This window comes from Tiliqua scincoides, chromosome 2, assembly GCF_035046505.1.
Source record: "Tiliqua scincoides isolate rTilSci1 chromosome 2, rTilSci1.hap2, whole genome shotgun sequence".
NCBI classification, from domain to species: Eukaryota; Metazoa; Chordata; class Lepidosauria; order Squamata; family Scincidae; genus Tiliqua; species Tiliqua scincoides.
Genome location: NC_089822.1, coordinates 166,002,785 through 166,019,989, shown reverse-complemented (window position 1 = coordinate 166,019,989; position 17,205 = coordinate 166,002,785). Strand labels below are relative to the sequence as shown.

General features: G+C 46.3%; 1 protein-coding gene and 1 pseudogene across 1 annotated transcript in view; both read left to right on the top strand.

The window, feature by feature from the left end:
• Positions 1-17,205, top strand: part of DNAH9 (dynein axonemal heavy chain 9) — a 275,746-nt gene that overhangs the window by 107,025 nt on the left and 151,516 nt on the right. Inside the window, exons 37-38 of the mRNA XM_066612893.1 lie at positions 2,566-2,739; positions 6,286-6,493. Coding sequence (XP_066468990.1) covers positions 2,566-2,739; positions 6,286-6,493 — 382 coding nt within the window. The remainder of the gene's footprint in view (positions 1-2,565; positions 2,740-6,285; positions 6,494-17,205) is intronic.
• Positions 68-185, top strand: LOC136643291 (5S ribosomal RNA; annotated as a pseudogene).

Genomic DNA, 17,205 nt, shown 5'->3' with positions numbered 1-17,205 from the left:
CAGAGACACCATCAATCATCACTGGAAAACACATCATGCTGGGGTGAATGGGGACAGTTGCTCTCCCCCTGCTGAATATGTTACCTTGCACATGCCTGATCTCGTCTGATCTCAGAAGCTAAGCAGGGTCAGGCCTGGTTAGTACTTGGATGGGAGACTGCCTGGGAATACCGGGTGCTGTAGGCTTATACCATAGTCTTTCGAGACTGAAGGTTGCCAACCATTTAAAAAGAGCCTCTTTGTCCAGTTAGCTGGGATAAATATACATGTGTCAGTGACACCATTTCTCTAAGATCTAGTATAATGTCATGTTTTGTAACACATTATATTTCATTTTATTTGATGACACAGCAAGTTCTAGGTATGTTTGCCAACTAGCAACAGGATCCCAGCCAGCATGAGGCCTGAAAGCTGCTGCTGTGTGAGTTACGTGGTGAAAAGGGTCAGTGAAGCAGCCTGACAAGGCTCCAAGGAGGCCAGAAGTAGTGACTCCAACATTAACACAGCAGTGCAGGAATTTGGAGCGGTCCAATGAGGCCCAGAAAGGGCCAAATGCTGGTGGCCACAGATTGGAGACCTGGAAGAAACCCGGCCCCTTACAGAATGGGGCCAGCTGTGGGGGGGGGGGGGTAACTGGCTTGCAGCAGTGAGGCTGACAACAGTTGAAGAAACTAAGGCCCCCCACCAGGGAGAGAGGAGGCAAGGGCAGAACCTTCAATGGCAGGCTGACAGGGACAAGGGCTTATGAGACCTGTGGCACTGGGGCCAGTCTCAGTGGTGCCAGGGCACCCAACCCACTACAAGACCTTCCCAAGAGGACCTTGGCCAGAGCTCCTAAGGACTTCCCAGGGGTCAGTGCTGGGCATACTTACCTGAGAGGTGGGGAAGGAGCCATATTGCTTGCTGACCCAATCCTAGAGACTCATTGCCCCATCTGCAGACAAAGAAGACAAGCATGTTAATGTGCCATTACAGGATGGACTATGAAGGAGCAAGGGCAGAGCCTCCAAGGACAGGCTGGTGGGACCAGGGCTACAGGATTTGTGGGACTGTAAAGGGTTTATGGTGATTAAATGTAAAGGGTTTATGGGGATTAGGAGCTCAATCCTATGGCCCTGTAGCTCTGGCACTGGAGCCCAGCACTGGTGATAGGTGAGGAGGGAGCGCTGGCCGGGGTAGCGGCAGTCAGCACTGGGCCTCAGTGCCACGAAGATGACTCTGCAGCACAGCTGGTGGTAAATCTTGTTGTCAGTCAGCAAGACAGCCTTTTTAGGGTGGGGGAAGGGCTGAATGGAGAAAGGGACTGGCCCAGGAAGGGGGTGGGACCAGTGGAAGCCTCCTCTGCCAGATCCAAAGCTCTGTGTCAAGCTTACAAGCCCGACATAGAGCTCCTCGGGTTTGTTCCAGCGAATTAGCTGGTGCACAATCAAGGAAGCCCATTGTGGAAGGGGCTTTCCTCAGGGGAGGGGGACTAAAGGAGACCTCCAGTGACTTTCTGGTGCCTACAGGATATAGCAGTCACTATTTTGGCATTGCTGTTCCTCCAGGTGCTGGAAAGCATAGGATTGGGCTGCCCGTGAGTGGAAGCATATACTTAGTTCAACTGGTTGATGGATGCAGAGGCAGAGTAAATAAGCAGAGAGAATCATGTCCTTGTGCAGCCCCCTAACTGCTTGTCTGCCCTTGGACGAAGGTGTCCAAGAGAGTGGGGACATCACAGAAGGACATGTAGAAAGTAATGCATTTCTCCTGTATATGGGCTTATTTTTTGAAAACTAGAATGTGCCCCTTGCTACTAGCTTCTCTTACCAGTCATGTTGTTTTACAATGACTGTAGGATTTGTAAATCAGTGAGACCAAATCCTAACCAACTTTCTAGCACTGGCATAGCGGTGCCAATGGAGCATGTGCTGCATCCTGCAGCAGTTGTGTGGCACTCACGGAGGCCTCCTCAAAATAAGGGAATGTTTATTCCTTTCCTTGGACCTGCATTGCCCTTATGTCAGTGCTGGAAAGTGGGTTAGGATTGCACCCTTAAACTGTCAATGTGTCCATAGAAAACCCATGAACCAGTTGTTTTCTGGCTTCTGCTTTCTGTTCTGGGCATTTCAGGGACAAGGATTATGTCATTGTGAACTGGAAAGCTTCAGTGATAGAGAAATATTTCACAGTGCATAGCTTGGTGTGACCATCCTGTTTTCTTTGGGCAATCGATTGGATTCTCTGAGTGTTTACACAAGTTTAATTATGTGTGATAAATCTTGCATCAGTCAGTTCTGATCATGAATAATTATTTGTTTAGGAAATAAGAGTATTAAGATAATTTTTTTTAATGCTATGAAAACTTCTAATGGTAGGAAGACATCCTAACAGCAGGATCTTGGATTGTGAAAGGGTTTCTCCTGGAAGAGATGGAAAAGGGTTGGAAATGGCAGTGAGAGCCAAGCCACCTTTCTCCATTTGGGCATGTGATGTAACTGAGAGTGACCTGGGTTCAACTTAAACATGTGCAGATAATTGTTTTGTGTGCGTTAAAATTGCTTTCCTCCACATTTTCTTTGACAGCTTGTAGACTACAGAGTTGAATTCAGTAAATGGTGGGTGACAGAATTCAAGACAATCAAGTTTCCTTCTCAAGGGACGGTCTTTGATTTTTACATTGACCCGGAAACAAAGAAATTTGAACCTTGGTCCAAGCTCATCCCCAAATTTGAATTTGATCCAGAAATGCCATTACAGGTAAGTGATTGTGTTTACATGTATGCGGGTGTGGGTGCGATGGAGATAAGCAAAGATGTGGGGTAGGACTGTGTGACCATATTGCTTCTGTCCAATGCATGTATTAATACCGAAGTGTGAAAGCAAATGTTTTGATAAGAGGGTAAAACCGATGTTATGCCTACCAGAGTAGACTTGCAATTAATTGTTCAGGGTGTGTTGGCCTTCCTTGTGTTCCAGTAACCTACACTTGCCACACTGATGCTGCATGGAGCTCTGCTTCTGCCTCTTTTAGCCTGGGTTAGTATGTTTGAAAGATGTTCACTGGAGAGATGTTGCTGCTGTAAAGGAGTGTGCTGGAGCATTCCTTCTGCGTGAAGAATTGATGAATGGCTGTGTCCAAGATACTGAAATGGCAAGATTTCAAATTGAAAAGATTTGAATTTTTTTTCCTGTACAATGTTTTACGGTTGTAGAAATAAACCTGACGCTGAAGCTATGGAGCGTGCTTCACAGCATGCTTTCAGCACCAGGTACACTGTAGTGAATTAAATGGGAATATGTGTCTGAATGTGTGTTTGGAGGTTTCTGATAACCAGGGATTCAAAAAGGACATTAACCCCCAAATTAGTTGACATTAGATTTTTATTTCTAAGCCTCTCGGTGCACTTGGGAGAACATTATTGTGATTTCTGAGCACTTATTATTGGCAGGATTGATTTGTCCACTTTCACAACTGGTTGGTTGGCAACCTTCAGTCTCGAAAGACTATGGTACAAGCCTACAGCACCTGGTATTCGCAGGCGGTCTCCCATCCAAGTACTAACCAGGCGTGACCCTGCTTAGCTTCCAAAATCAGACAAGATCAGACTGGTGCTGAAATTGTCATTTTTCCTGGAAGCTTAGAGACCTGCTCCATTGCCTGCAGGCCATGGGGACAGAATCAGAAGCAACAGCTTGTGATCCCATGTTTTAGTTGAACTTCTCTGGTTTTGTTTTATTCAATTAGTGGGCCAACTGTCTGCCTCTTTGTCTTACAATATGTAGAGATGCTCATCATGTCAGGTTCATATTCCGTTGAGTGGAGAGCAGCCAAATGCAATTAGTGCCAAGTGTAATGAGAAAATAACATTGTCTCATTCGTCACTTCATGAGGGAATTGTATGCAATGTATCTTTGTAGAGAACTTGCACCAGACAAGGAAGCCCAGTGCAGAAGGCTGTTTTTTTCCATCCTGCTCTCACGAAGCACATTCCTGCTGCTTTCCTCTTATGCTCGTTCCTATTCCTGCCAGCCACATTTTGGCAGACTTTGTGATTCTAATTCTCATTTTTCTGGGCCAAGATGTTCACAGGGGATACTAGCAATAAAAGCATTCATTTATTTTGATGTTATCTGATATACAACCCATGCTTTTATTGCTGTCTAGGGTCATTGGATTATTAAAGTCTCAAATTGGGGTCATACAAACCATGTTTTTCTTCATGGTCTCTTTGCCATCACACATAGTGGAGTTCTCTGACCACACAGAGCTGACCTCAGAAACTGCTAGAGCTTTTTTGAACATGATCCATAGTTCTCATAGCAAGGCTCCCCCCCCCCATTCCAGGACAAACTGGTTCATGATTGATTGTACTTGTTCAAATGGTGAAATTCAAGCTGCTCTGATTCAGGGAGGCGAAGGGTATAGTGAAGGAGGCTCTACGAATGCTCCAACTTGACCTTTCCTGACTTGGAGCACTTTGGAGATGATTTGTAAATCACAGCCAAATCCTAAAAGCGGCAATGCAGCTACCGCAGCATTCTGTGGTTCTGTGGCAGCTGCCTGAGGTCTCCTTGGGAGAAGGGGATTTTTGTCCCCCTTAGGAAAGCCCCAAGCCACACAATGGGGCTCCTCAAGTCTGCACTGTCTATTTTGCTGGTGCGGAGTTGAGAGGCTCCATGTTGGGCCTTCCGACATGTCAGGTCCCACCCCCTCCCACCCTGGTTCCTCCCCTGCCCCACCTTCTCCCACCCTGTTCCACCCACTCCCTGCCACCCCCACCCTGATACTACTTACCGCCAGCTGGCGCTGCTGGGGCACCAGCCAGGCCTCAAAGCGGCTCTCAAACTTAGTGCCAACTGGCACTGGCCCAGCACCAGTGGCCACTTCTCTCCAGGTGACGCAGACATGCCTTACGCTTCCCGAGATATCTTCTTTCTATATTTTGGATGTTTGATTGGCTACTTAATTTCAGTTGCTTCTTGTCACAAATTTACAGGTTTGGACCTGTGTGAAGAGTGAATAAACCCATGGAAGGGGTGTTGAATTTTGTGGGGAGTATTTAAATGGTCATGGGAGGTGGATGTTCCTTTCAGAATTAAAAGTGACTCTGAGAGGAAGAGGGGACTCACTGATGAGCAGGGACTCTCCACAGACTGGTGCAGCTGCTGGGTCTGATTTAAAAAGGCTTGCCCGTCATCTAGTGTGGTCATTCAGGTAGAAAGCCAGTTCCTGTTGAACTGGGGTGGGCCAAGGGGAGATATCTGTGGCTGATGTGCCATGCCAGTCCCTCCTTGGAAAGCAGGTTCAGGCTCTGTTATAGAACTCCCCTTCACACTGCCCGTTAAGTTCTCTATTTCTTATTGCGTTTAATAAAGCTGTGACCTGTTTTATTACACATTTTGTATGTCAGCTTGTTATTACCTCTGCAAGTTTTATACCACCTTCCAACAATGTTTTCAGGGTGGCTTACAAAGCATAATGAACAATAAAATCAAAACTGCAACAAACAATTTTAAAACAATGAGAAAACAGCTGCTAAAACACTTAGGACCCAATTCTATCCAACACTCCAGCACTGATGCGGCCATGCCAGGGGATACACACTGCATCCTGCAATGGAAGCGGGAGGGCAGTCGTGGAAGCCTCCTCAAGGTAAAGGAATGTTTGTTCCCTTAACTCGGGCTGCATTGCAGCTGCACCAATACTGGAAAATTGGATAGGATTCGGCCTTTAGAGCGTGTTCTTGGGTCAGCACAAGTTTCTTGCACCGGCATAGAGGTGTCGCAAAAGTGCTGTAAGACACTTTTGCACCACCACGGGAATCACCACGGGAATCACCATGGGGTGTGCACTGGCCTCCAGAGTCTAATCTGACTTTGTTTCACTAACTGAGTCAGGCCATCGCAGGGATCTGGGGAGGGCAGGTGCAGGTTGGAATGGGGGTGTTCTGGGGCAGAGGGAGAATGAGAGATGGGTGGGTTGGTGGGAGGACTGGGCCCGGGGGGGGGCAGAACGAGGATCTGGCACTTAGGCCAGATCCTAAACCCCCTTCCTGGCGACCTGGCCGTACATTGGGCTGCTTGGATCTGCTTGGATCCAAGCTTGGATCTGCTTGGATTGGGCTGCTGCCTCCTATTTAAGTGGTGCAGATCTGAATAATCCCATAGGGGCAACTGCTATGTGACATGGGGTACTTTGAGTTGTGCTGCAACCTGACCCAGCCCTACTCTGGCTGTAGGACAGGTTAGGATTGGGCCCTTAGTTTGGTAGGCTATTCCAAATGTCTCTCTTTTTCCCTTCAGGCCTGCCTGGTGCACACCAATGAAACCATCCGGGTGCGCTATTTTATGGATCAACTCTTGGAGAGACGCAGACCAGTCATGCTGGTGGGAAATGCCGGCACAGGGAAATCTGTTCTTGTAGGAGATAAGCTGTCTTTGCTGGATTCTGAGGAGTATCTGGTGAAAAATGTACCCTTTAATTACTACACCACGTCTGCCATGCTGCAAGGTACAGTGATGGGTGAAATGATGTGTAATAGAGTACCTTTTTTAAAAGGCACTGACTAAGGTAGAAAAGGCTCTTCAAGCATTTAGAGACAGAATTGTGCTATGAGATGTACAAAATAAAAGTATATATCACAAATTAAAAGGGAAGCAAGGAGATAATACCCAATGTAGCTTAATAGAAATGTAAAAGCAAGGTTTAATGGGTTGCTTTTAAAATATTTTTGCTAAAGCAAATACATGGAAAACATCGTAATTGCAACCTGCAGAGAAACCTGAATTCTTTGTCAAATAGAAGAGTAATTCAACTTTAAGGGAAGGAATACATTCTGGTAAAATGTCACTTTATAACTGTTGATTTTTTGAGAACATAAATAGAGAGTAAATGAAGTAGTAAAACTTAAAGAAAGATGGTTAAAATATTGTTCAGAAGCAAGAATCATGCCAGAGAATCAGGCAGGCCATTGAATTGCTGTGGTATAAGGCTTAAGTGTAGGCAATGGTACAACTTTGTTTTTAAAAGGGCAAGATAGCTAGCTAATTAATAAGTAGCTAATGGTCTCTGTTAATCCTAACATGGTCAAACATGCAACTACTTGGCAATGAGGTTCTAAAGTTTGTAAAGTTCAACAGAGAATTGATTACTCTCTCCTCCTTCTGTTTCACCTATTGCACAACTACTGTTGGAGGCAGTATGCTGAAGTCAGTGAACCACTGAACTGACCCAAAGAGGCAATTCTTAAATGGTGTCCTTGATGCATTTGAAAACAACATCCATAGCCCTCCCAATGCTTTAGTGTGGAGCTGCATGATCTAGGCCAGTGGTCGCCAAGCTGCAGACCATTGCATTGGGGAAAGACTTCTCAGTTGTGAGCAGCACTTACCATTCTGGGCTGCTCTGTCTTATCTTCTGATCCGAACGTTTCACAAAGTATCTCCAGGCAGCAGCTTCAAAAATCAGGGCATAGAGCCTGCTGGGACAACGGGCAGCTACCTGGTGCGACTTTGTGAAAAGATTGGATCAGAAGATAAAACTGAGCAGTGCGGAACAGTAAGCGCTGCTTACTACAGGGAAGGCTGTTTGCAAGCGCTGAATCTGGCCCGTGGGCCAAGATTTGGCACCTGCTGATCTAGGCCATTACAGTATGTACAAACATTCTCTAAATAGAAGATTGTTTTCTCATTATGTCATCATATTCATTTGTGCCATTGTGGCTAAAATGGTCTGAAACCTTTGGGGATGCTGTTTCTCACAAATGAATTTCTGTGCAGCTAGTACTTTGCCTTTGGGTGGTAGCCTCATTGCAATGTTTGAACTGGGCTTCAAACAGTGAGTGGGTTTTTGTTTTGCTTTTTGCAGCACATCTGTTTGGTTCAATGGGGAACCCACTAGTTAAGCACTTGAGCAAAACAGGCTCAATATGAACACTGTTCACCCATAATTCATATCTTCTGCAGCACCAGAATAACTAGTTCTAGCTAGAAATGTTTAGGGATGGAAAGAGCTGCAAGTGGATTGTCAGTTCTTACAACTTCCCTCATTCCACAGTAATTCTAGTTAAAAATTTAGTTGCAGTTTAATATCCTGCTCCTCCTCCCTCCAAGGACACTACCAAATAAAGGGGTTTGCGTGCTTTGATGATACTGAGAACTATGCTGATGGTGGCACGGCTACCAGAAAGGTCACCCAAGCCAGACAGGTCTCAAGTGAGAAGTCAGACTAAATTGCCCAACTACCCTCAATTATGATGAGGAAAAATAAACAGAAATCCGTACTGGGTCAGTCGTTGCCTGGGTCAACAAGAACAATGTCAGATGCTATGGCTCCTGGTCATCTGTTGATAAGTGGGCCAAAGGGCTCAGCAGTTTCTGTTAAGGGACCAGGACAGGCTGCTGCAATGCTACTGGAAATTTGGAAAGCAAAGTATCCAGAAATATCAAGACATGGCCATTGAAATTTGTCAGGCCTTTGGCATCCCAGACCCTGAATTGTTGTAAGCCAGGTTGTGGCAGGAGGGGCCTTGATGTCCAGGCCTGGTGTGAAATGTTAATAAAGGGAACAGCTGCACTGTCTATGTGTGTGATTAGCAATCAACTGCACCTGTGTTAGGCGGGAGCCATGTGACTTGGGTGGATGTGAGCAGAGTGACGTAGGCTATGGTGGAGTGGTGCAATGCACCACTGGACAGCCAATCAGAAAGAGTCACAAGACGGTCTTGTGACGATGAGTTCGCCCTATTCTGATTGGCTGGCCCTGGTATATATGGGGGTAAGAACAGACACCAAATGTGGGTTACTGTGGTGGAGTTTCTGTGTGTCGTGCTGCTGGTTTAGTCTGTGACTTGGACTGCTTACCGTCACTGTGCCTCTCTGTATCCTGGACTCCTGGACCGTTTGACTGACTACTCTTCTGCCTGCTCCTTTTACCGATACCTGCTTCTGCAACAAAGAAGCCTGTGTCTGCTTCTTTGGCTCTGTTTGGGATCTCCTGCTTCTTGTGCTGTCTCCCTACGCTCCCGTGCCACTCTGCTATCGGGAAGGCAAGGGTTATCCTCCCTTGCTGCCCTGACAAAATCACACGGCTATGGACAAAATATACCAAAGTGGTCCCCAATGACATTGGGGCACATGGAACAATCTCAAAAAGTCATGTGAATTACTTTAAGCAACTGAAATAACACCATCAGAGCTGCAAAAAATGGCGCTTATAAGGAACATTGTACATACTGCATCGATCCCTAGCTGATACTTAGGTCTCAGGCTGAGACTTGTATCAGTTGCTCAACTTCAGTTAACTACTGTGTTTCATGTAGTTTGGCATTAAATATAATAATAATAATAAATGTTAAATAAACATTGAGCCTTGATGTAGGGCATGCATGTGTGACATGCTCTAAAAACAGTCTTTTCATATGTACTCTCACATCATTGTTCCAGTGCCCACTTTACTGCAGGCCTTTGTATATACTGAAACATTCATAGGAGACTGCCTATCTTTGTGTGCACCACTGCATTCAGGGATGTTGGAGTTATCATACCTTTCAGCATTGGGACACAGGACCTGTTCAAATTATACTTGCCTTCCAGAATTTTAGGCATGTTGTGATCTAGATTGTGGAATCAAGGAGAGCCCATGTTTCAATAAATTAGTATTACATTCAGTGTGGAGAAAGCGGAGAGGGAAGGTGCTCAAGGCTGGAACCTCATCTCATCATGCATGTAGTGCTGCGGTTTTCAAACTCTCCGGGATTTTAAACCCTTAGTAAGTCTTTGCAGGGGCGGGGGGGTGGAGGCAGCAGGGGCAGGGGGAAGGCAGCGACACGATCCCCAGGATCGCGTCGCTCAGGGGGCTGCAGGGACTGGGATGCACTCACCAGTCCCTGCAGCAGCCGTCCCTGTGTGTGGGGAGCCCTACGCGAGCGCCTGCAGGGCACCCTAGGTCAGGGAAAGGGAGAGTGGAGGGATCTGCTCTGCCTCCACAAAAATGGAAGCGGAGCGTGAAAGCCCCACTCTCCCTTTCCCCAACCTGGGGAGCCCTGCAGGCGCTTGTGCAGGGCTCGCCGCACACAGGGACAGCTGCTGCAGGGACTGGAGGGTGCACCCCAGTCCCTGCAGCCCCCTCAGAAGGGAAAACGGAGTGATCGTGCTCTGCTTCTGGTTTTGTGGAGTGGGGCGTGATCGCTCCGCTTTCACTTTTCCTGACCTGGGGAGCCCTGCCGAAGGTTGCACAGGGCTCCTTGCACCCTCAGGAGGCTGCAGGAAGCTTGGGCAAGTGCACTCAAGCCCCTGCAGCCCCCCTGAGTTGCGCGATCCTGCAGATCATGCCGCTGCCTTCCCCTGTCTCCTGGCTGCCCCCGCCCCTTAAGGGGGCAGAGGCCAGGACCCACAGGCTGGGGAGTTGTGACGCCCCAGTTTGAATACCACTGATGTAGTGGGTGGGTGTGTGTATTCATCACAGGCTCACTGTCTTGTGCCACATTTGAATGTTCCTGGAGTGATGAATTACACTTGATAAAAATGTTATTTGGCTAGGACTGGGACTGGGGGGGTTTACATTTTTAATTGCATTGTGAAATGATACTTGATACTCTATTTTCTTTTTGAAAAAAATACTTTCTGGCATTGATATTTCTTCATTAGTTTTCTCTGGTTTAGTTTTGTTTATGTAAATAATGCAAACTAAATGTCAAAAAATAAGAAGTGAGCAAATGTTTGCATGTTCTGTTTAGTCCCCTCAATTCTGACAGAGCTACTTGAAAAATGTCTCCCTTGGGGGCTGGGGGATAAGAATAGGCCCTCAGTTTGGCTATAGTTGTCGTAAGAGGCGACTAAACAACCACTGGGTTGATGGGACTCGATAGCCTGGGAAGGCAGCTCATCTGAGAGAAGGAAATCTCTGATCCCAAACCTCCACTGCCTTGTGGCTACATCCAGTTATGGGAAAGACTTCAGGAGTCAACCTCGAGGCAAAATCCGGAGCCGGAGTCCCTGAAGCAGTTCATGGCTGAACACAGCCACGTTCTGGCAACTCCTGCGACGCCGCTGGAACCAACTGTATTGGCTTCTGCCTTTCCATTGGACCATTTCAGCAACGTGGAGAGGGGGGATTTGCTGCATGGGAAAGTGTCTATCCTCCATATCTACTTTACCCAGGCTTCGCGCACTGGAAAGGACACTCTGTTCCAGAACCACCATTCAGAGCGCGATCCCATAGTCTTCCGAGACTGAAGGATGCCAATGATGACTTGAAAGATGGTGGTTTCTGTGACTGTACTGATTGAGTTCAATCCCAGTGGTGTTTCTGACCAGGAAGATAACACTTACACATGATTATTTCAGTACTGATGGTGGGGGGATTTGTTCCTTGCTGTCAAATTCTATACACAGAGAGACAGCAGCAGTTTTTTCATGTTGACTTGGACTGTGAAGTAAGTTTACAGGCGTGGAAGGAAACTGAAATAAGTTTTGCACTGTGCTGGTAAGTGGGGGGCATAAGCTTCAGACATTGTTACAGTTGCTAGTGTGTGCTGGACGTGATTTCCATTTCTTTTATGTTGGTTTATGCAGTTCATCCTCTAGATTTTTCTTTGCTCTTCTGTTTGGAGTATCTTTTGACTCTTATTTTTGATGGTTCCCATCTGATGGGTCTGCGTTACTCTTTTAAGGTTTACAGCAAAGCAAGATTATGAAAGACTTTCTGGACAGCCTTGCAGTTGTTGTTTGCTTGCCCAGCATCAGTTATTCCCAAATCCTACTCTTCCCCCCATCAATCCAGTGATACTAAAATGGCTACTGCTGCATTCTGCGGGGGTGGGGGGAGTCACAGAGGTCTCTTTTGGGTGCATTCATTCCCTTAACACTGGGGGTAAGTGACCACTGTGCAGAGAGATCTGCTCTACTGAAATCGCTGGCGCAGGCCCACGTGAACTCTTGCTGTGAGACCTGGTTGTGGGAAGGGGGTTAGGATTCTGTGGCTGCCTTTCCCCTGCCCCATTGCCACTCGTTCTACCTCCCCTGTCCCATCTCGCCTTCCACACTAGCCTCCCTTTGTTGGCAGGCCCATGACAATCCATCAGCATGAAAGAGGCTGATCTGGCCACTGCTGGCACACCTGCAGTGCGCAACTTCACGTGCTGCGGAGCCCTTTTTATGGCTGCCATAATGTAGTCTATGCTGTTCTGCCAGCATTCTACCCAATAGGATTGGCAGGGATGGGGAAACCCAACATGGATTGACTTGAGGTGCCAAGTCACTACCCCGCGAGACTCGACTCGACTTGACTTGAAAAAGAGTCACAACAGGAGCAGTTTCTGAGTCTCTTAGTCACCCTTTAGTGACTGTGATGGACTCAAGTTGAGTCACCCCCTCCCTTTAAAAAGCCCACCGTGGGGAAAAAATTGGGCTGCTGCTGGGGACTGTGTGTGTCGGAACTCTCTTTGAACACTCCCTTGATGTTCCCGCCCATCTGTAAAGAGAGCAGGAGGGGTGGGAGGGATGGCGAGAAAGCTGGGACAGAAGTGGCAAGAGGGAAGAGAGTCAAGAGCAGCAGCTGCAAGGCTTACCAGGGCAACCCGATCCTTGCAGCTTTACTTAGAAATAGTCCCTCTTCAGTCAGGCAATGAGCCATTGCAATGAGCTTCTTCAGCCATTCAGTGACGGCCCCCCTCCCTCTCAAGTAACAACAGAGCCATGCTGTGCAAAGCGTGATTTCAATGAACTCCTTTCTTGCCTTCTCTGTCTTCCTGGTCTGAGTCACCCCATTTATAAAGCCCACTGTGGGAAAAATGGGGCTACTGCCAGGCTGTGTGTGTATGTATGTGTGTGTGTGTGTGTGTGTGTGTGTGAGAGAGAGTTCTGTTTAACTATTCCCCTGCTGTTCCCTTCCATCTGTAAACAGGTGGGAGGGACTGCATGAGAGCCGGAACAGAAACTGCGAGAGGGAGGAGGGTCACAAGCAGCAGCTGAGAGGCTTACCAGGATGACCCGATCCTTTGCTACCCTACTCAGAAGTAGTCTTACTGCAGCTGGTCATTCAATGAGGGTTTCCCCTCCCCTCCTCCTCCCCTTCTTCAGCCAATTGAAATATCAGAAGGCCCATCTTTTGTCCAATGATCATCCCTTCCTTCCTTCCTATCAGGAAAAGAGAGCCCAGTCCTGCCTCCCTGCTCCTGCTCACATTAACCCTTCCTTGTCTCCTGGCTGGAACTCCCTGCTGCTCACCAATCAGAATGATGGCACCATGAGGTTTTCCATGCCATGGAAACAGTAAGCAAGCACCCCCAGACACAGACAGACTCGAGTCAGCATGCGTGGGGATGTGTGCCAAGTCAGGCAGACCCTGACTCAAGTCCCTCACCAAAGGTTACTAAAAAATCTCCACAGTCAGGGAATTAGAGGACAGGTCCTCTCGTGGATTGAGAACTGGTTGAAGACCAGGAAACAGAGAGTAGGTGTCAATGGGCATTTTTCACAATGGAGAGAAATGAAAAGCGGTGTGCCCCAAGGATCTGTCCTGGGACCGGTGCTTTTCAACCTCTTCATAAATGACCTGGAGACAGGGTTGAGCAGTGAGGTGGCTAAGTTTGCAGATGACACCCAACTTTTCCAAGTGGTGAAGACCAGAAGTGATTGTGAGGAGCTCCAGAAGGATCTCTCCAGACTGGCAGAATGGGCAGCAAAATGGCAGATGTGCTTCAATGTCAGTAAGTGTAAGGTCATGCACATTGGGGCAAAAAATCAAAACTTTAGATATAGGCTGATGGGTTCTGAGCTGTCTGTGACAGATCAGGAGAGAGATCTTGTGGTGGTGGTGGACACGTCGATGAAAGTGTCGACCCAATGTGCGGTGGCAGTGAAGAAGGCCAATTCTATGCTTGGGATCATTAGAAAAGGTATTGACAACAAAACGGCTAATATTATAATGCCGCCGTACAAATCAATGGTAAGGCCACACCTGGAGTATTGTGTCCATTTCTGGTCGCCGCATCTCAAAAAAGACATAGTGGAAATGAAAAAGGTGCAAAAGAGAGCGACTAAGATGATTACTGGGCTGGGGCACCTTCCTTATGAGGAAAGGCTACAGCATTTGGGCCTCTTCAGCCTAGAAAAGAGACGCCTGAGGGGGGACATGACTGAGACATACAAAATTATGCATGGGAAGGATAAAGTGGATAGAGAGATGCTCTTTCCACTCTCACATAACACCAGAACCAGGGGACATCCACTAAAATTGAGTGTTGGGAGAGTTAGGATAGACAAAAGAAAATATTTCTTTACTCAGCGTGTGGTTGGTCTGTGGAACTCCTTGCCACAGGATGTGGTGATGGCATCTGGCCTGGACGCATTTAAAAGGGGATTGGACAAGTTTCTGGAGGAAAAATCCATTAAGGGTTACAAGTCATGATGTGTATGTGCGACCTCCTGATTTTAGAAATGGGCTATGTCAGATGCCAGATGCAAGGGAGGGCACCAGGATGAGGTCTCTTGTTATCTGGTGTGCTCCCTGGGGCGTTTGGTGGGCTGCTGTGAGATACAGGAAGCTGGAGTAGATGGGCCTATGGCCTGATCCAGTGGGGCTGTTCTTATGTTCTTTTTCAGAGTCTTTCCATGCATGCAACTCACGAGTCACAGTCACCCAAAATCATGCATTTTTGTGACTTGAGTCTGAGTCACCTGACTTGAGTTCCCAACACTGAGGATTGGGCTATTGGTCTTTCCCTTTCCCTGAAATACTGTCTGTGATAAATATTCTCCCCCCCCCCTATTATTTCTTAGTTTAGGATACTTCTAATCTCCAAGAAACATTTCTGTTGGTTCAGCAGCCTAAAAGCTGCTGGGACATCATCCTGCGGGAGACTTTATTCTATGTTAGAAAACACCATTTCCAGATAGCCATGTTCTGCCACACCTTTTTGATGTCTGATATAGCCAAGCCTCCTACTGAGATTGGCATGCACTTATTGATTTGGTAGCCAAACTTCTCTGTCTAGGTAGAGGGATAGGATGGAGTGGCCAGGTGGGATTCAGTCATTAACACTGTGACATCATCACATCTCCACTATTCCAGTTCAAATGCAGGGAAATGCGTGATTGTGTTCCTGCCAGGTCTGTTCTTAAATCTGGTGCAGAAGGCAGACCCATTTAGGGCCAAATCCTATCCAATTTTCAAACCCTGGTGCAGCTGTGCCAACATAGCATGTGTTGCATCCTGCGGTAGGGGGGCAGTCATGGAGTCCTCCTCCAGGTAAGGGAATGTTTGTTCCCTTTCCTTGGGGCTGCATTGCATTGGAAAGTTGGATAGGACTGGACCCTTACTCTCCAATTTGAAGTGCAGGGATTGATTTTCCTGAGACAACAAAGTGACTAGCAAATAGGGACTCTATTTCTAGCTAGATGTGTCTGTGGAATTTATTTTTGTTTTGTTTGCTCTGTTCACTAGAAGGTAGCCTGAAGACTTCACTGGTTTAGGCCACAGGTTTGTGTGTACTTTGCTCTTGAGTAGCATCCTTCCTCCCTCAGCTGGGAGTTAGTACTTGCTGCATCCCATTTGCCAAGTTGTTTCTTTGTGTCCAGCCACGTTCACACATTGTTATGCCTTTCCTCCCTTCTTTTTTCACATTTCCATACGTAATTCCTTTGCCTGTGGGGTTTTTAATAAACTGGGAATATTTTTACTCTTTGCCTGCTTAGTCTGTGTTCACAGATAATTCAGCGGATTTTCACATGTGTTTGCTCACATGTGCTACTGGAATTTGATTTTAAACTAGGGATTCAGTTCCATGTAGTATTACTATGCCATGCAGGCTTCTAGATATAGTTATTGTATTGTTAAGTACTGTTGCAGTCTGATGAGGCTCTACCTAGCAATTGTGTATAGGCATAGACATTTTAATGTGCTTATGGAATTCTGCCTGCTGGCAAGAGTTTCCCATTCATTGCAATTTGAAGTGCCTGATCTGCAAATACAAAGGGTATGTAGAAAGATTGGATATTTCAGTTTCAGTGAATGGACATCCTGCATGCATAAGAGATGTATGTCTACAAGTGTTTACAGGGTGAAGCAAATAGCTTCACATTAGTGTATATGGCCTGAAGCAAATAGCTTCACATTGGAGAAGGCAGTGGGATGGGATGTCCCATGTGGCATCCAACAGCATTATGTTCCTTCAAAATGCTTTGTATTGCCCTGCGTGGTCATGGTACTTAACAGATTTTCAGATGCAATTAGTTGTAGAACGTAATGCCTTTAATCCTGGAAAGATTTTGCAAAAGGCCATTGAGCCATCTAAATCCCATTTCAAGCTATAGAGCCTTGTGCAAGGCTTCTTCACGTGGCAAATTTGCCCCCAGAGAATTCCGCAGAAACGAATGTCTCCCAGCCCATCAGCCTCTGGGAAGCACAGCAGATGCTTAATAACCCTAAAACCCTGTGACTGTTTATTCCAGTGTAATTGGAATCTGAGTGTTTCTGTGCTGGAGACATGTGACTTTTGATATTATTGTGAGAAATATTCTCAAATTAAAATGCTGCTTTTACGAACTTGTCATTTGATCTCTCAGTAATTGCATTTCAAATTGATATATCTCTTGCATACTTGTTAAATCCCTAAAAGGGATGTTTCCTATGTTAATTAAGCTCTAATTAAATACTTGTTTGAAAGACTGTATCTTGCTTTCAGAAATTTCAAATTTGTGGGTAAGGGGGAGGTGGTTGTTGAAAGGAAATTGTGCTTTATGCATTGTGCATTGACAAAGGTGTTATCTTTCACTCAGCACTTCAGGTTCTTTTGTGCCATAAGCTGTCAGTAGTTGAGAAAACATGAATTCTTACCAATGGATGCTGAATGAGAAGCAGAAAGCACTTTTTAATAACCTGTAAATATATAATCAGTGTAGTGAAAAGCCAGTGATAACTCTTCAATATCTTGGCCATGTAATCATTAAGGAGTTCATTGTAAATTAGAAGTTGCAGATGTCTGACAACATTTTATTCTTGCAGCTTCTCTGTAACAATGACAAAGTATTACTAAAAGCCACTGCTTTTATAATATAACAGCAAATTAAAAGCCTGTACCTTTGAGTGTAGTTAGACTGATGCATGTGGTTCTCCCCCCCCCCCCACAATTATAAGCATCAGGCAGTCTGTGCATACAGCAGTTCCTGACACTGAAGTGTTGCTTGCGCTGTCATTCGTACTTAAGAAGTACACACTTTTTG